This window comes from Bidens hawaiensis, unplaced genomic scaffold (assembly GCF_021521415.1).
Source record: "Bidens hawaiensis isolate Kalapana, Puna unplaced genomic scaffold, B.hawaiensis_p1.1 tig00011610_1, whole genome shotgun sequence".
Taxonomy (NCBI): Eukaryota; Viridiplantae; Streptophyta; class Magnoliopsida; order Asterales; family Asteraceae; genus Bidens; species Bidens hawaiensis.
Window position 1 is genome coordinate 344,445 of NW_027491906.1, and position 20,090 is coordinate 364,534.

Genomic DNA, 20,090 nt, shown 5'->3' on the forward strand with positions numbered 1-20,090 from the left:
CGCGTCGAACGGTTAATTTATTCAACACGGATATGCCGGTTTTCACCGCATAATTACGTGAAGTCGTTGCGTGGGGAAGGCGGCAAAACCCGCATAAACCCAAAAAACGACAAACCTTCACGCAGGTCAGTTGAAGGGGAAAAGTTCAGTCCTCCCATTAAATGAAAGTGCTGGTCTATCCGCATGAATCATGAAAAAGGGAAATGAACACTAACCTATTGACAACCGCTCGTCGAACGGTTAATTTATTCAACACGGATATGCCGGTTTTCACCGCATAATTACGTGAAGTCGTTGCGTGGGGAAGGCGGCAAAACCCGCATAAACCCAAAAAACGACAAACCTTCAGTCAGGTTAGTTGAAGGGGAAAAGTTCAGTCCTCCCATTAAATGAAAGTGCTGGTCTATCCGCATGAATCATGAAAAAGGGAACTGAACACTAACCTATTGACAACCGCGCGTCGAACGGTTCAAAAGAGAATTTCTAACAAAAGGATGAGGAAAACCTACACGCAGGTCAGATATAGGTTAAAGTTTAGCCATCCTACCAAGTGCAAGTGACGGTCCTACCCGCACAATCACGAAAGAGGAAGCAAAACTTCAACCTATTATCTACCACGTTCAAAGGTTAACTTATCCTAAACACCTAGAAATTTCAAAAAAGGATGAGGAAAACCTACACGCAGGTTAGACGCAGGTAAAGTTTAGCCATCCTACTAAGTGCAAGTGACGGTCCTACCCGCACAATCACGAAAGAGGAAGCAAAACTTCACACCTATTATCTACCACGTTCAAAGGTTAACTTATCCTCAAAAAGGATGAGGAAAACCTACACGCAGGTCAGATATGGGTAAAGTTTAGCCATCCTACTAAGTGCAAGTGACGGTCCTACCCGCATAATCACGAAAGAGGAAGCAAAACTTCACACCTATTATCTACCACGTTCAAAGGTTAACTTATCCTCAAAAAGGATGAGGAAAACCTACACGCAGGTCAGATATGGGTAAAGTTTAGCCATCCTACTAAGTGCAAGTGACGGTCCTACCCGCACAATCACGAAAGAGGAAGCAAAACTTCACACCTATTATCTACCACGTTCAAAGGTTAACTTATCCTCAAAAAGGATGAGGAAAACCTACACGCAGGTCAGATATGGGTAAAGTTTAGCCATCCTACTAAGTGCAAGTGACGGTCCTACCCGCATAATCACGAAAGAGGAAGCAAAACTTCACACCTATTATCTACCACGTTCAAAGGTTAACTTATCCTCAAAAAGGATGAGGAAAACCTACACGCATGTCAGATATGGGTAAAGTTTAGCCATCCTACTAAGTGCAAGTGACGGTCCTACCCGCACAATCACGAAAGAGGAAGCAAAACTTCACACCTATTATCTACCACGTTCAAAGGTTAACTTATCCTCAGAAAAGATGAGGAAAACCTACACGCAGGTTAGACGCATGTAAAGTTTAGCCATCCTACCAAGTGCAAGTGACGGTCCTACCCGCACAATCTCGAAAGAGGAAGCAAAACTTCAACCTATTATCTACCACGTTCAAAGGTTAACTTATTCTACACTTGGAAAATTGCTAATTTAAACTAAAGTATGCAAGTCATACAACATTTACAAAGCAAGGAACCCAACGAAAGTAGCGGTCTTACCCGCACAAAGATTTATATTTCATAAATATTCATTACAAGAATGGCCGGGTAACTACCCGCCTACAAGAAAATAAATCTATACAAGCTAAATCTATCCTAGCAATGGGAAGGGATCTTCAGGATCAGGCTTCAGGGCCACTTCCACTTGGACCAGCACCATCAGTAAATCGTGGCAGTTCAAGGAAAGCCTTAAGGATAGCTAGCCCATCATCAGCAGCAGCAACTTCATTCACCTTCTCCACCACCGGATGCGGGAAGGCGGCGTACTGATTCACTGCTTGGTCGTAAACAGCTTCAGTATCAACATTGTACAAAGGGAAGTTGGAAGGCGGGATGCCTTTCTCAACGAACCCTAGACCAAGCAGGAAGCCGACCTTTTCCCCGTCCTCGTGAGAAGCGTTGAGGGCTGCGCTCATAGCATCGTCATACGACGTCTCAGCAAAGACTCGATGCACAACCTACAAAAGAAAATATACAAGTGTCAGAAACCTTTTCTATTTACAAAGAAAAGCGTAAAGACATGAAAAACATACCTGATTCAACGCTTCTCGAAGAAGCCATTCCTTGGCAACCAGAGCTTCTTGGAGGGCAGCTTGAGCTTCGTTACGGGCGCGATCGGCTTCACTGTTGTTGAGGTTGGCAAGCAACACTTCTTTAGCCGCAGCCTCTTCGACGCCCTTTAGCTTACGCTCAGCATGGTCAAGCACCCCCCTCTGGTCCAGGATTTCTTGGAGCTTTTTGGCGTCTTCCATCGCCAAGGCATCATGAGCCTGCTGGAGAGCCTCTAATTTGGCTTTAAGCTCCTCATTCTCCACGCGTAGAGGCTCAGCAACAGCTTCAGCCTTGGTGGCCCTCTCGGTTGCGTTCCTTGCAGTTTCCTTAGCCAGCCGAAGCTGTTCATTAACAGCTTGGGCAGCCTTGGAACGGGCCTCAAGTCGAGCCTGAACTTCAACCTCGAGGGCCTTGAAGGCCTTCTCCTTCTCCGCAGCCACTGCGGTAAGTTTTTGGTTCTCCTCCCGGACAGCCCGCGCCTGAGCTACTTCTTTAACGCGAGCTGCTTTTAACTTGTCGTTTTCATGACAAAGCAGCTCGACGCGCGGCTGCATCCGGGCCAGGAGAACCCGAAGCTCATTGGTTAGCCTACCCTCCTGGTAACTAGCCATGGCTTCCCCCAACGCACCACTGGGAGCAGCGTGACGAGCCCATTTCACGCACTCCACAGGGGTGCGAAGGGTTGTTCCTCGGCGAATGTTCGTGGAACATACACTTCATTGGAATCCGACACTGCAAAAAACATAAAGCAGTTAGGAAAAGATGATAAAGAAAATATATATATAAAATGGGCCAAAAGAACCCTACGCACCTGTAGGGTCAATTACAGGCCGATAGCCGCCGAACCCATCACCTGAACCCAACGTAAATCCATCCAAGAGGTCAGGCAGATGGGAAGGTGGCAGAGATTGGCGAGAAGCCCCATGCGTACCTGATGGATCGGCCGTCGTTGCCGATGGCGGGGGCATGGTAGCAGCCGCCGCGGTCGCCGCCGCGGAATCCGCAGCAATAGTAACCGCCGGCTCGGTGAAGGATGCTGTAAAAATAGCACTCACAGCCGGCGGTGACGTCATCACAGCTGGAACAGTCGGCTCAAAGGAGTGAGCAACTGAACCAGCGGAAGCAGGCGCAGGCGCCTGGGTCGTCGCCTCAGGTAGGCTGACCGGGCCTACCGTCATTGGCGGGGAAGTACCACTCTGCGCTCCACCCTGGAATGCGTCAACATCCACGCCTGCGTAAAGATGATAAGTGTTAATGATATTAAACTATGAAGATAAAAGCTAAAGAAAGTTGTACTTACGGGTTTTCTTGAGCCTGAAAGTGCGGACGGGCGGGGATGAACCCGATGGAGCCGGCCTCTTCACGCCGGTCACCGTCGTCATCCTGGGCTCTTCGGTGACAGTTGTCACAGCCTCCGGAATGGTGATCTTATCACCACCGGGATTCCCCGCTACCTCTTCGCTCTCTGTCTCCGAGTCAGACCGAGGCACCGGATCGGCAGTGGAGGCCACCTTCTCCTTCCCCTTCCCGCCGGCAGCCTTCTTCTTCCGCACCAACGGAGGACCATCTGCGGATTCCTCATCAGAACATACGATTAAAGGTATTCCAGCAGAGGTTTCAACATTGAGGGGTCGAGGGTCGAACAGCGCCTTACCTGGCCGACGGGCGCTAAGGATCTCATGGCCTAGCGGATAGACCTCCACGAACCGATCCGCCGTTTGTTCTAGGATGGGCAACTCGTTCTCATCTAGAGCGCGAGTACCCATCCGAGCGGGACCGTCAGTCTCCCGCGGGTTCAGGAGCGACTGCAAGTCGTTCCCCTCTGAAATAAACAGGAAAGAAGTTAGAAGAAATTCAAAATCAACAAAAAGATACAAAGCATACCGTAAGGAACAGAGTTCGAACCGTATTCGAGGACGATTGGGACCTTATGCGCATCCGCAGCCTTCCACACCCGGCTCATCCCCAGCATCACCATCCCGGACTCCGCAAACCGGTAAACCGGAGATTGGACCCGAGATATCTTCGAGAACCATTCCGCCTCCTCGTAGTTGGAGGCGTGAAGGCTTGGGAGAGCTTGCCCATTCTTAAACTTCATGGCAAGGGGGATGGCGCGAGCGGAGATAAAGAAGAACTCCCGCTTCCACGCGCGAAGACTGCGCTCGGTCGCGGAAATCCTCAAACCCTTGATTCGGGTTATCAGGGTGTACCACCCCTGGATGCACCTCCAAGTGTAGAAGGTCATCAGGCGGTCAACATAGGGCTCAATGCCCAAAATCCGGCACACCCACTCGAAGTGGCGAATCTTGGCGATCGCCATGGGGTGCAACTCGGTCAAATGAACACCGTGCCTCTCAAGGACACGGTAAACAAACTTTGTCAATGGGAACCTAAGATTCCCATAAACAAAGATTGCAGCATAAACCCAGATCTTGCCTCTGGGGGCATCGTACACCGTCTGGTGGGGTTCAGGAAACTCAGGCTCGAGAGACTCGAGCATGAACTTCCTGACGACGTACCGATACAGATTGCCAGGCAGAGCACACTGGCACTCGCCAGCAGTACTCTTGTCATCGGCTGTAGATTCGAGATCACGAGACATCTTGTAAAAGAAGAAGAAAACGATTTCGGGAGAATGCTTGCCTGAAAAGGTGAGTATTCGCCGGAAATCGCAAAGAAGATGAAGAGAAGAGTGAAAGTGTGGATTACAAAGAACCCTCTCCCCCTTTATATACTAATCGCAATTAATGCGATGAAATTAATGCGAAAGAGAGAGAAAACGAATGTGCAATGAAACTATGACACGTGGCAAAAAGCAAGCTGGCAACAGCTGTTGACAGGACGCATACCATTAATTTCGCGGCCACGCGCCCGAAAAATCGCGCCCACGCGCCTGAAAAAGCGTCTGGAATGACCATGTACTGTCACGTCACCATAACTTCCTGCACGACCTGACACAGTCAGAAGAAACCGTCGCACGACGTTTCAGAGTTTTGGACTGTTCTTATCTTTCCACCAACTCTTCGAATTTCAAAATTCAAAATTCAAAAAGATTAAAAAGTAAGCGGGAAAATACCCCTTACCTTGGCAAACAAGTAACCGTAAGACGGATGCGGGTACAGTGTTAAGGCAAAACCCTTCACATACCTAGCACCCGCAGGGAATTGAAGCCAAGAAAACCTTGGCAAACAAGTAACTGTAAGACGGATGCGGGTACAGTGTTAAGGCAAAACCCTTCACATACCTAGCACCCGCAGGGAATTGAAGCCAAGTATACCTCGGCAACCAAGTAACTATAAGACGGGTGCGGGTACAGTGTAAAGGCAAAACCCTTCACATACCTAGCACCCGCAGGGAATTGACGCCAGGAATACCTTGGAAGTAAAGTAACCGTAAGACGAGCGCGGGTACAGTGTTAAGGCAAAACCCTTCACATACCTAGCGCTCCGCTGGGAATTGAAACCAAGAAGGATCTTCTGGGCAATGCTTGCGGAAACGGAAATAACATCCCCGCATAGCGGGAACGTCGAGAACTACGTTGTTTGAAGCTCCAGGATGGAATTGGTGGTTTTAACATAATTGATCACTATGTTCAAAACTACCAAAACCTCATGGAGAATCCACACAAGTGGGACTCAACGCTCCTGACTTGCGAGGAGGTTACAGACCTACCCGCATCATACCCAAAGACCAAGCAGGAAACTCGGGAATTTCTGCAAGTGACAAGGACTTCCGCGGGAGGAATCCCCATGGAAAACCTTAAAAAACCCTTTGCTTAAGTCCAAAAGTTCACCTCACTTTATTAAACACTCATGAGAAGAACATTGGACTGGGGGGACTTGAAGAGGTAGGTCTCAGCAGAGCCCAGTTGGACCCGCAAGACTCACCTTGAAGAGGGACGTCTGCGCAGAAACCAACTGGATCTGCAGGACCAACCATGCTCAGAGACGTGACGTCCTTACGCGCAGTACGCAAGCTGTTCTCGCAGGAAATGCCTCCCGATGGTGAAGGACTCCGCCTGTTCCCGCAGCTTCGGATACAAGCCATCAGGGAAGGCCACCCGCGCAGCAAGGCTACGTGCACAAGGCACTTAGCTCTCAATCATTCAGTGTCACCTGAAGGAATGAGCAAAGCCGGGAACAATCCCGCACAAGGGCGGGAGGGGGAATACTCCCGCCCAAGTAAGCCAGTCCGTACGATACGGGAAGATCTTCTGTACTGTACCTGATGAGGTATGGGAAAAAGATCTGACTAAAGATACGACAGCTTATTGACAACAGTATGGCGAGCAGCATGCTCCTGTACTGTATGTCACTATTAGCCGCTGCCTACTTACCAACTACTGCCATACCACGTGCATAGCCGGCAGTTGGTGGAAAAGGAATAGTACACAGCAGGCCTGGTCACTATTAGCCGCTGCCTACCCACCAACTATCAGCAGGGCACGTGCGTAGGCCACTGTTGGTGGAACAGGAATACTGTTGCAGCCGGCCACACCTCCTTGGAAACCTACCTTTGGCTATAAATACCACAAATGGTATGACCATCTCATCTTATCTTGTATCATCATATTATACCTGATATCTGCTCTAGCAATCTCTTAATATACACTTATATTTAAAGAGCAATCTAGTCTAATTCTCACGCCGGAGGGTGGTCACAAGGAGGAACCCCCCCTCTCAGTGACGAGCTCACGGTGTCTGTTTTGCAGGTTATCAGAAGAACCATCTTCTCAGGGTCTAACCCCTCGTGGGAAACATCTATCTAACCCCCAGGTTACCAGTAATCTGCCCGGGGTCCGGTTAGTGTTTCTTCAGGCTGGATAGTTTTATAATCGCCAAGAAGGGTGACGGTTGAGTTAGGGTTTGGTCCTAAGCTCTAATACCAAGTTAAACTTGGTAAATAAATTATATATTGTTATTAGAATACGTTATGCACAAGGGTATATATGAAATATAATGTTACACTCTAACCCCTCTAATATAATATAATAATAAACTACGTCTAATATCCCACATGAAGCACACATGCATCCGACACTCGGAATGATGATTCGTCCTGGTGACAATGGTGATGTGAAAATTAAGCTTATGTTGGTTGTGGTGTCTACCAATTCTATGACTATTAAGAAAGTGTGTCGATTGTAGGTCAACCATGGATGAAGGCCGATTGAGGGTGGATGTGAGCTGATTGACCTATCTCATCGCTTAGAAAGTGTAGATCACCCCTCAAAAGGTTAAGAGAGAACGTGGGATGGGAGGTTGTCGACCTTTGGTGGGAACGTTTACCGACATATGTGTTGCGTATTTAAAGGTTCAATTTGTACTATAATTTTAGGTTTCTAGAGAGGGGGAAGCGTTGGTGGTGATGATAGGTGGTAATCAGTTCATAACACCGATATTTTCTTCCTTTCCGGAGAAGACGATTGGAAACGATAGTGAGTGTAGAGAGGAGGAGGGGGAGAAAAAATTACACGGCATATATTGTTCGGTTGTAATTTGTATTTAATTAAATAGAATATTCATTTTCATTTTATTTATATATTTAATTAAAGAAAAAGATGAAATTACCATTTTGCCCATCATATGTGTTGTACATGCGTCAGTAATGATGTTTTTGGATGGTCGTTAATTAAAAGGACAAAAAATCGAGATGCTTTGTCTTTTAAAGAACAAAGAGTGAAAATAAACTTTTTAAATGACCCGATTTATAAATTGACTATGTATAAAGGAAAAAAAATGTAGTTCTGTATTTTATAAACCAGGTTAGCCACCCGTGTAACACACGGGTTAGAATAAATAAATTTGTTTAAATAATAACACAATGCAAAATACAAAAATAAGTTTAAAAGATATAAAGATATATTATATGGTAGAATAAATTACACATTACACAATATGAAAATAAAAAGTTGGAAAATTCATAAATCTTTAAATATTTCTTTATACACAAATATTTGTAGTTTTATTTGTAATTTTATTTTCTATATCAAAACTTAGTAGTTTCACATTATTTCTGTTTATAACTCTAGATTTATTAATCTTCAACGCAAAATAAAAAAAGTGAAATTTTCATACTTTGAAATTAATCATTTTATCTAATGGTATAGGATTTTCTTTTAAGAATAAAAGTGTGAGTTTCAATATTACTTTCGTCTTTCGGATATGATTTCGGCTTCTCTAACGTGGTTATCATATTGTATGTTCACATATAGTTTAGTTTAATTGCATAGACCAATTTTGTAGTTAATATTTTAAGCAACATCACTTCAACATAAACTTTTAGGACTAATCTATAACCCCACAACCTTAGATTTGAGGTCATTTAAAACATCAGAAAACTAATACTTTCTTGTAACGTATCATTTTATGTTTGATAGATATCATATGAAGAATGATAATATTTTTTAACTCCCAGAAACATGATAGCAAACGCTTGCTAATTTCTTGAACGACCTCATTTTTCGGTGCAAGTATACCTCGCTCACTAAAGAAATATATATATTTTTGAAATCTTCAATAATAGAAGAATATACAAAGTCAATTTATCATATGATTACTAGTGTGCTAATGTCTAACATTTGTATTCCAAAGATAAGTTGTTTTATCCACTTGAAAAACCAAAACATGTAGTCTAGTGTTTATATTTTTGTGTATTTTTAAGATGATGAACTTAGCATAAATGATAGGTTGATTAAATAGTCAATTAAAAAAAAAGTTGTAAATGTCTATTTTTTTTAAACTAGCTCGTGGACCGAAACTCATTCAACTCATAAATTGTTTTGACCTAAACCATATTTGATATTTTAACCAGTTAAAGAATCCCGCTTGTGTAAGTTAACATAAACACTTATAATACATCACTAGTGAATTTGTCTTTTCAGGGTTTAAAAGAAAAATACTTGTGTAATCATATATATTTAATAAGTTAAAATTTATTGAAATTTAATCTTGCATCTTCATCAAAGAATATCATTTCTTATAAAACCCAAATTTTTGAATCATTATTCAAAATAAACATGAAAATTGGTTACTTATAAAAATCTAATATTAATAACTAATATAACACATTTATATAAAACAAAACAACATATTTATATCGGTATCAAATTGTTTAAATCAGGAAAGAATTATTAACAGAGAAAATGAAAGATTAAAAAGTAAAGAAATGAAATACAAAATTATTAATAAGAAAAAGAAAAATGTCAAATATATTTAATATGAGAGAGAAGAAGGAAAATTTTTATAATGATTAATTTGTTGATAACATGTGGCACTTAGTAAGTTTTATTTATTATATAGTATAGATTTTTCCGTTTTATTTTTTAATTTTGCTTTATTGCCTTTATTGAAACTACCATGATTTGATTATTTTTAGGGAAAATTTTCAAAATAAGAATTTATGAAAACAAATTTCTAGTTTTATGTATCATTTGTAAAAAATGCCAAAAATAGGTACTATAAACTAGTCATGACGAGTAGTTTGTAGAACCAATTAAAACTTGTCGCGTGTCTTTAAGCTAACCATAACGAGCACATTCACTAATCATTTACTCGTCACGATTAAATAAGTTTCATGCCTCGTAATCAACGCCCACGAGTAATTCATAAGTTTTTTAATCACAACGACTAGTTTACCCGATTTACATTCCCTACACAAGTAGTTTATTAGTAGTTAACTCGTCGTGACTAGTTTAACCTTATAATGTACTCGTCGCGACTAAATTACTTATGAATTACTAGTGGACGTTGATTACGAGGCATGAAACTTATTTAGTCGTGACGAGTAAATGATTAGTGAACGTGCTCATTACGGTTAGTTGAATAACACGTGGAAAGTTCTAATTGGTTTCTACAAACTACTCGTCATGACTAGTTCATAATATCTATTTCTGGAATTTTTTGTAAATGTTACCAAAAACTAGAAATTTGTTTTTATAAATGCTTATTTTTATCCATATTTAGAACCAGTGATTAAAAAATACATACTTTAAAAAACTACCACACAACGCGCTGTATCATTCTACTAGTAACATTAAAAGCTAATTATTAATTATCAATCAAGATAACTATGCATTGCAGTCACGTTAAGCAAAAAGGCCCATAAACTAATATATTAGATATTTAAGATACAAAAAACAAGTATTTAAAAAACGTACATTATAGAATTATTAAATGTTGAAAGGTGGCGAAGTAACAGAATGTGTTGGCCACTTTATGGTATGGGTACTTAGACTGAGGTGACATTAGCGGCTGCAGTGTGCGGTGATGTCGCACTATTACCCATTTCGCACGCACCTACACCCTCCCTCCGACCCTGACCAGGTTTTATTCTCTACACCCACACTACCTTTCTGCTTCACACTTCTATATTTCTTTATTTGTTTAAATAAGTTGTAGACCGGTCCAGTTTATGGCCAACATTCTCCTCGATCTTATTATTAACACTTTATCTAATCATGCCTACTCCCACCATTCCAATTATTTTTTCACTGACACCTCTGCGTTAGTATTACTTTTTTAATAATATTTCTCTAGAATAATATTATAACAATAAAGTTTTTTTTATATTCTTGTTTAGTACACGCATGTAAGAATGTTAAACCAAGTTATATTTTTATATATAATCACCCTTTTGGGTGTTAAAAATATGTTATATCTTTTCTTTCATACAAAAACTCTTACTTAGATTATAATTGTCAATGTTTTAGAGTTGTCACAAATTGTGAAGCTTGGATGAAAATGTGGCGGGGGGGGGGGGGGGGGGGTTCAATACGTACACAAATTTTCATAAACGGGAGAGAGCGGGATCAAATTTCAGACGAAAACAAGCAAATTTATACTATGCGGAAAAAAAAAAAGCAAAGGGGGATCCTTTGGCCATGGTTGTCACCTAAATGTAAAGATATAAATATATGTTTCACCTTTATTATATAGAATAGCATGTTAGCATAATGTTTATGCATGTGGCCTTGGGGTTATTAGTCTATTTATACTCAATGAATTTTCTTTTGCAATTCATATGAAAATATAAACATTTATTATATAAAAGGTTGAAAAAGATTAATACCTCTTATTCACTCTCTGTCTCGGCATCCCTTTCCCTGATCACTTCTCCATATAAAGCTCTATCCCAACACCTCCTATATCTAAAAATCTAAGTTACACTCTTTTAGGGGCGGCGTTGGTATGTAAGTTCAAGTTCGTTCAAACTCAATCTATTTTTGGTTTTATATATACATATAGTTTCTTATCAACGAACGAACAAACTCATTCTTTTTCGGTAAGCAAACCTATTATCATTTTAAAGAAAATAATGTTAATTCAGTTAGTATATACTTATAATATAAAGAAAATATGTCAAATGTGTTAAACGTGTACTGAGTTGCAACTAAGAATACCTAAGTTTTTAATTTATAAACATTAGGATTAGATGAGACTAAAAACACTAAAATTTTATGAATAGACAAAGTGTGACCTAGTCAAGAATAGTAACGGTTATAGCACGAGAACAATGTGAAGTTCTAAGAAAATTAAAACCATTTTTTTCACTTTTTTTATCGAGCAAGTAACTTTTTTTTACCCCTGATGTATAAAATGAGACTAAAATCCATAACAATTTAATTGAAAGTTATATACCTTTGTCATTAGACCAAACTAGTGGTTGTATTAAACCATGAAATTAATTGGTATTGAAAGCACAAAAAAAACTAAATTAATAATAATAATAATAATATACTCATATTGATTCAACTCTCCAAATTCAAGATTAGTTTGGATATTTAGAAATAGCGTTAATAATTATCATTATGGTGGGGGTGGTAAGAAGTTTTAGGTCAATGCCAATTATCATTTAAAACATAGTTAAATGTAAACTTTGTAATATGATTAAATGTGAATATTTTTTAAATTTTTGGTACACTTTGTAACAATTTTTAATTATTGTTTGTTTTTTAAAACTATAGCATCCAGAGTAATTAACCGCCTTTCTTCTCACCCTCTGATGCAAGGGGACGACATGGAGGTTAGGGTGCTGGTCTCGGGGACGGCGTGGGGATGGGCACGCGCCGGAAACGCGTTGGAAACGTTTCCTAAACGAACCCGTTAAATGGAGATGGTCAACAAGCGATTCCGGGCCTTTAGGGAGGGATCCAAAACTGTTTCGAGGACATTTCTATAGCGAATAGCGATGCGGAGCAGCCACATAGCATATTCCGACGCTGTTGATGCAGTTTTTGCGGGAAAACCATTGAAGAAGATGGAAGAAAAAATGCTGGAACATGTGTTAGTTTTTAGGGTTAAATAATTTTAGGTTTAATATTTAACCCTTGATCTTTCACTTATTTCCATTTAGTCCTCGAAACTTGTTAACTTTTGCACAAAAAGTTTTAAATTAGGTTATACATTTTAACATTTAACCCTCTCTATCTAGACTAGTTTATATTTGGTCCTTCAACTTATAATTTTATACATAAAATGTTTAAAATTGGAATTATATATAGATAAAAATTATATATATATATATTATTGATAATTAATTATCTATGGTTAATATAGTGTTTTTGGAGTTCACAATTTACATTAATATATATCTATTTTGGACTTTGTTAAATATATTTTTATTTATTTTTTATTTTTTTGTGGTGCCTATGCCGTACCTGACTACCCGTGTCTTAGATTGTTGAGATTTTTTTCGTTCCCAGTATCCGCGTCGTCCACGTACCCCGATCCCATACCCGTTCCCGTGCTACATAGTTCTCACTTACATTTTGAATACATTTTTTGTAATGTTTTTTTTCTTATTCTTATTCAAAGTTTCATTTAAGATATAAACTATTTTTTTTTCTCTAAGAATTTGTAAATGTTAAAATAAAAAGGAAAACAAAAAAGAGAAGTATGAGAAGGATTTGTAGTCTAAAAAACATCTCAAAAAAGAATTCAAGAAAAACAAATTATAACTTAAAATATAAAATAAAAAAAAACTAAACCGTTTCCTCCTGTCTTTCTCGTTCAAAAAAGAAAACAGAAAAGACACAATGTTAAGGAAAAGACACAATTACAAAAATAAACAAAAAACACAATGATAAATAAAAATATATAATCAGTTAGAGCATTCTCATCCAACCTTTTATATTATGTGAGGAGTGTTTTTATAATTTAGAGAGTGATTCAGGGTGTTGTGAGTGAACAGTTCTTATATTTTAGAAAAAGTAACGATTTTTCTGTATATTTGAAAAATTACTGTTCATCCTCTATAATTTTTTAATATATTTTGAAAGTGGTTGTGAGTGAAGGAAAAACAAAAGGTAATGATAAAAGGTATTAAAAGTATTATTTAATTGAAATAGAAAGAGAAAATAAAGTGAGTTTGAGTGTAACTTTTTGTTTTAAGATAGGAGATGGGATGAGAATGCTCTCACAAAATATTACACAATGCTGGGCAAAATATAATACAATTGAATAATATAACATATTATCAATAAAAAAGACACAATGTTAAGGAAAAAAAGATACAATAAAAAAATATCATTAATGATCTTTTTTTTTCTCAACATTAAGTCTTTTTTTTCGAACGATGAAGACGGGAAATATTCTAGTTTTTACTTTTATATATATATTTATATATATATATATATATATATTTTGAGTTTTGATTTTTTTAATTAACTTTATATTATTTTTTCTTTTAAGGGTTTTTTTTATGACACAAATTTTTCTCGTCTTTCTTAACGTTGTCTCTATTTTTAGAATACTTCACCCCTAAGAATTTATATCATTTAATATAACACTAAATATAGTTTTGTTCACCTTTTTTACGTATTAGTGTATATTATATTAAAATTTTATGCCCAACACAAGTTAACGATTGGTCTTGTAATATTTAAAAGAAGGAATATTAGCCTCATATAATCTCAACTATGGCCCACTGGCAAATATAATGACTAACTATCGAAATAGCAAAATATAATCCCAACTACGCATGCGGGTGGAAAATTAACAGGAAGTTAACCTTCCGTTAGTTTTTGTGACATGGTGGCTTAGCTGTCTCATAACCCGCTGACACAGCTACTGACGAGGCTATTAATTATATAAAAAAAAATCTTAAAACCACCATCACCATGCATCATCATCATCCTCTGTTTTTGTTTATATCATACTCACCATCACCATCACCAATCCACCATCACCTGCCTTCTTTCCTCTGCTCATTCTCCCGACGACGATTCCTTCTGATCCTCATTCTCTAACTCTCCAGTAACATCACTAGCTTCTAACACCGATGGTAACGGTGATGCTGACGGTGATGGTGCTCGGAGTAACCACGGTGGATGGTGGAGGTGGGGTGAAGTAGCTGATAATGACGGTGGTCGAAGATGGTGAGGCGGTGGCCGGAGATATGGTGAGGTGGTGGTCGGTGCAGAAGCAAATATAACACGTTGTTGTTCTTGAGCATCACCCTCATCTTTAAACCCTAGAAAATCAGCCTTAAACTCATCATCAAGATCCAAAAGCCTTAGATCGGATAGGGTTCTTCAAAAAATCAAGTTTCCCGAGAAGGTCAGCGGCGGTCAAACGGCGAGTCTTGCTTGCCGTAGGACCTATGAGATCGGAGATGATCGCACCACCACACATAGCTCAAAGTTGTTAATTTCAGTAATTGATTGATTGATTGTTGTTGGTGTTGTGTTCTAAGGTTAGGGTTTTGTAATTTAGGGAAAGATTTGGTTTTGGAGTGTGTACATGTCTACAGGAAAAGGTGTGAGATGATGTTATTATTATTATTATTATTTTATTTTATTTTAAATTAATGACAACTCATCGTCAAAGTCAGCGGGTTAATGATAACTCATCGTCCTCGTCAGTTGGTTAAGAGATACGTTAACGGCCACGTCACCAAAAACTAACGGCCGGTTAAGTTTCCGTTAATTTTCCACCCACATGCGTAGTTAGGATTATATTTTGCCATTTCGATAGTTGGCCCTTATATTTGCCAATGGGCCATAGTTGGAATTATATGAGACCAATATTCCTTAAAAGAACTTTACATTGAATATAGTTTAATTCTTAATAAAGTTTATAATAATAATATTGAAAAATAAAACATTATAAATGCATTTGCATATTTATAATAAAATTATTATCAATTATGCATAAAAAACTAAACAATAACATAAATGAAGATTAAAATATACAAAAACAAATTATATCCATAACGTAGGAAGAAAAATGCTATATATTCTAATTCTAGATAACAAAGTTTTCACTTAATTTTTAAACTTATTAAATATAGCATGGTTAAAAAAATAAAGTGGAAAGGAGGTTATTCAAGCAATCTCGTTGGTAACGTGTTGGTTGATTTGAAGAGTGAGAAACAAAATAATTTTTAGAACAAAAGGCTTTCGCTGAAAAAATTGATGAGTGGTATCAAGTCTACCTCAATGGATAACGAACAGAAGCTGTAATCCAAAACTTGATTAGAAAATTTGGTGCAAGTTTAATTTTGTTAATTTTCCGTTGTAATTAGTTGGGTTGCCTGTCGGTTTCTTTTCTCTTTCTTGTACTTTGGCCTTCTTGGAGCTTGCAAGTAGGGGTGTTCATCGAATCAAACAACGAATTTTCAAGATAATCGAATCGAATAATCCGAATAATTTATTTTTTTGCTAGTATTCGTACTTGTCTTCGAATAAAAGTTGAACTATTCGATTCGAATTCGTATTCACAAAGTATACCATATTTGAAATCCGATTTGATTCAAGTTCACCCATGTTAAAAATTTCAAAAACCAAAATCATAATGGTAAAGAACACAAATATTAGTTTAAAGTTGTTATAATACCATGAGAATTATAAGTTCAAAATTAAAATACAAATAGTGTGGGATAAAAAATAATAATATGTGCTATAGGGTTTAAATATTTGTAATGGACATTTATTATTTATGAATTTGGCCCAAACAAAAAATTATATGCATTTATATGTATATATAAATTATATATATGTGTGTGAACTATTTTGAAACGAATTTCAAATCGAATCGAATAATAAATCATAAATTCGTATTCGATTACTATAATTGAATACGAATCGAATCGAATCGAATTCAATTTTTTTAAAAACAAATTCGAATCATAATAATCGAATTCAAAATAAAAAAAAATTCGAATGTTTCAAATTCGAATCAAATTATGAACACCCTTACTTGCAAGTAGGGCGGGCAATTCAGACACGATATAGAATACATGACACGGACCTACATGACTTTAACATGTATTGGGTATGGTCTTAACATGTTTCGTATACTAAACAGGTAGGCATGAATCGACTTGTTAATTTTCGTGTCTAAACAGGTAAAATACCCGTTTTACCTGTTATGTACTCATTAGTACCTGATTAGATTTTTTTTTATATAAATAAAAACATATAATAATATAACATGTTATACACCCTAAATAGTTAACCCTAAATGTTTATACGGAACAATTGAATACGACCCACATCATTTCAATCAATATCAAGCATAAGGCACACAAACCCATCTTCGGATCTCCGATAGTCCGGTGGTTTCCCTCGAAATTTCCGGTAGTCGCGACCCTTCGATTCTTCGGTCTACCTTTCCATATCAAGATTCTCCGGCAGTCTGGCCTCCTCGCAGTTGCAGCGGCACCACCGGCCACCGAAAGGCTGAACCCTTTTTCGATTCTTCAGCAAGTTCCTGTCTTATCGTGTATATCTGGTATTAACATGTTTGTGTTCGGGTTTGAGATACATGCACACGGTAAGTTTCTGTGTCGTGCATAGGTATACGCGTTTCGCGTTTCTATCTTATTGTGTATTATACACGATATGACAGCCCAACTTACAAGTGTCCATTTATTTTTTTTATATATTTTTGGCATTTAAGAAAAAGTTAAAAATATAAAGTTTCGTTAAAACTCACAAAAATCGTTATTGAATATACAATAAATGTACTGAAAAATGGCAAGTCAAACGCCCTGCTTGCGGTGGGCGCATATAATGTATATATGTGTGAACCCTCGGGTGGGCAAAAGTAAAATTGCACTAATTTTGACGTTATTTTACTAATCTCATGAAAATAACGTTAAAAGTTGCGGAAGGTTAATCAGGCATCATGTGGTGGCGTTGATAGCCGAAAGACAAGGGCACATGCACCGATCAGCCGGTGTCCCGATGATTGAGTGCTATGTGCCTTATGTCCAAGGCTTGATGCAAAACTACTATCGAGCCGGGGGTCTCACCGGAAGCAGCCTCTCTATCCCTATGGGATAGAGGTAAGGCTGTCTACATCTTACCCTCCTCAGACCCTACCATAGCATTGCTATTGGTGGGATATACTGAGTACGATGATGATAATGATGATGATGATGATGATGATGATGAAAAATGGCAAGTCACCATCGATAGTGAGGCATTATATTATTCACTCCTATAAATAGAATAACACATGAACCCATTAACTCACGTATATCCTCGTACACAAAAAAGACACCCAACTACCCAAGTGATATCGAACTTAAGGTTCGTGACATCAAAAGCCAAAACGGGTGTCCCACTGTGGCTGCTTGGATTCGGTGCAGTTCGTCTGCGAACCGACATGAATCGCTTGCTATCCTTACTCTTTCACCAGGGTGTTCTTGACGAACAGTTCTTACAGCTCCAACAACTTCAAGATCAAACCTCACCAAATTTCGTCTCTGAGGTCGTCACAATTTACTTCCATGAATCCGAAAAACAACTACGTAACCTGCGAAACTTACTGTAAGTGATTATTTATTAATCAACTATATATAAAGGGGGCATAGTAATTAATTGTTAATTTATTAATTATAATTAGTTAATTACTAAGAAAACCTTTCAAATTATACAATAAACGCTAACTAATTTATTCTCTCTAATACGTATATTGTAAACAGGTTGGATAGAGAGATGTGGGATTATGTTAAACTCGGAATACATTTGAATCAATTGATGGGAAGCAGTTCAAGCATCGGTGCTAAACGAGTTCGGAATATATGTGCTGCGTTTCGTACTGCTGTCGAACAAAATAATCGTTCCGCGTATGTATAGTCATGTATTTGTAAATACAATAATCATTGATGAAACAGTGGCTTTGATGTTGACAATGTGGATAGATTTGCAGGTGTATGAGGGCGTTAGAGGTGCTTGAACATGAATATTGCTATTTGAAGAACAAGTTGCATGAACTTTTTCAGGTGATTATTATTTTTTTCTCTTTAAATATTGTTTTATGAGGAATGCCTTTCCAAAATTATTACTATGTAATAAAACTTTTTAAAAGGATATATAGTAACGATTGATGATTCTAATACATACACATAACTGCTATACATTAATAAATACGTTAATATGTTTTCCAAAATCATTAGCATATATTAAAATTTTAAAACGATAATGGTGATTCGATCATGATCATATATAACAAATATATACTTAACTATTATAAATATTTTAAAAAATTGAAAAAAAATTGCATAAGTTATAAAGGTTAAATAACCGGTTAATTAGTTTAGACACCAGCTCGAAGTTTCAAAGTAGACCGAACCTTTAACCAGCCGACTTGCTTTGGGCTAAATGGTTTTATCTATCGGTTTTTAGTAGTTTTTAAGCAAAGCTAATTTCTCTCATAAATTCAAAAATAACTAATTGAGTGCATTTTTGTGTGCAGATAGAACAGCAAAGAGTGCTGGGAGATGCAGTAAGGTACCCAGGTGTAGTGCATCAGCTGTGAATCTAAGAGCATGCAGGGTGGGGGTGAGTGGGATGAGGCTAGGCTTTCTTTTTTTTGTTTCTTTTTTTTTTTTTGTCATGTCCTGTCTTGTGTTAGTTATGATGAAGGAATGAAAAACATAGAACCTTTTAGTGTTGTCTTTTTAAGTCCCACATTGTCGGCGCTAGATTCCTTTCTTCTTTCAATACAGTTTTTGTCAAGAACAAGAAATCAAATTCTGTAAATAGCTAGCATGGGGTAAGACACATATTACAAATACAACAACTTTTAAGTACCAATCAGTACTTTTTTAAAACATATTTGGAACACGATACTGGAACTACTTTTTATTAACCAAACGATAGAAACTATTTAAAATTAAAATACAATGCAGTTGAAATTTAACATGTTTTTTTGAAGGCCAAATTTCATATTAAAAGAAAAAACAAAACCACACAAAAAAGAAAGAAGCAAGAGGGCCAAAAAGTACAAAAGAAAACAAATAAGCTATAGCCGACCACAAACATTTAAGTACATAACTTAAAACAGAAAGTTAACAAAATTAAACTTGCACCATGATTCCCAATCTAAGCTCGCACGTTTGCTGTGCTTTTTCATCCATAGGAAGGAATAAGCTTTAACGTCGCCCACAAAATTTTCAATCAAACACTTTCTTTGATTAAAAACACACTCGTTTCTAGGTTTCCAAATTATCCAAAGAAAAACCACCATTATTGCTTTTATTATGACACATGTTTATTTCGCTTTCATTTGATTAACCGAGTTCTCTAGTATCTTTTTCACCGAATTGAAACCACACATACTTGGTAGGTTCAGTGGTTCACCCACGAAAAAATAATTGACCTCAATAGTTTGAATAACAATAGTTTACAAACAAACATGCAAGGATTTCTGGGTAAGCCACATTCCATGTTCAAAACGTTTATGTTTCTTGATGCTAATGCCATCAGCCGTGAAATACGATTAAATAAGGCCTTCCAAATAAAGCAATTCACCTTTATTGGAACCCATTTATTCCAACACACAAACTCCATCACCGGTTTTCCCCTATAATCAATTTCAATATTAATCATTTTACCTTAAACCGATCAACAATATTATTCATACCTTT

General features: G+C 37.8%; 1 protein-coding gene across 1 annotated transcript; it reads left to right on the forward strand.

Moving 5' to 3' along the window:
- The first annotated feature begins 17,701 nt into the window (after positions 1 to 17,701).
- On the forward strand, positions 17,702 to 19,014 carry LOC143538344 (pseudo histidine-containing phosphotransfer protein 6-like). Its single transcript, XM_077031922.1, has 4 exons — positions 17,702 to 17,988; positions 18,144 to 18,287; positions 18,371 to 18,443; positions 18,917 to 19,014. The coding sequence occupies exons 1-4, from the start codon at positions 17,825 to 17,827 to the stop codon at positions 18,977 to 18,979; spliced, it is 444 nt and encodes a 147-aa protein (XP_076888037.1). The 5' UTR covers positions 17,702 to 17,824; the 3' UTR covers positions 18,980 to 19,014.
- The last annotated feature ends 1,076 nt before the right edge of the window (positions 19,015 to 20,090 follow it).

Bases quoted from the DNA above. Each gene is read 5' to 3' on its own strand.
- LOC143538344 (XM_077031922.1), top strand. From the start codon at position 17,825: ATGAATCGCTTGCTATCCTTACTCTTTCACCAGGGTGTTCTTGACGAA. The intron at 17,989-18,143 runs GTAAGTGATTAT...TATTGTAAACAG, and splicing joins CGTAACCTGCGAAACTTACT to GTTGGATAGAGAGATGTGGG. The intron at 18,288-18,370 runs GTATGTATAGTC...ATAGATTTGCAG, and splicing joins GAACAAAATAATCGTTCCGC to GTGTATGAGGGCGTTAGAGG.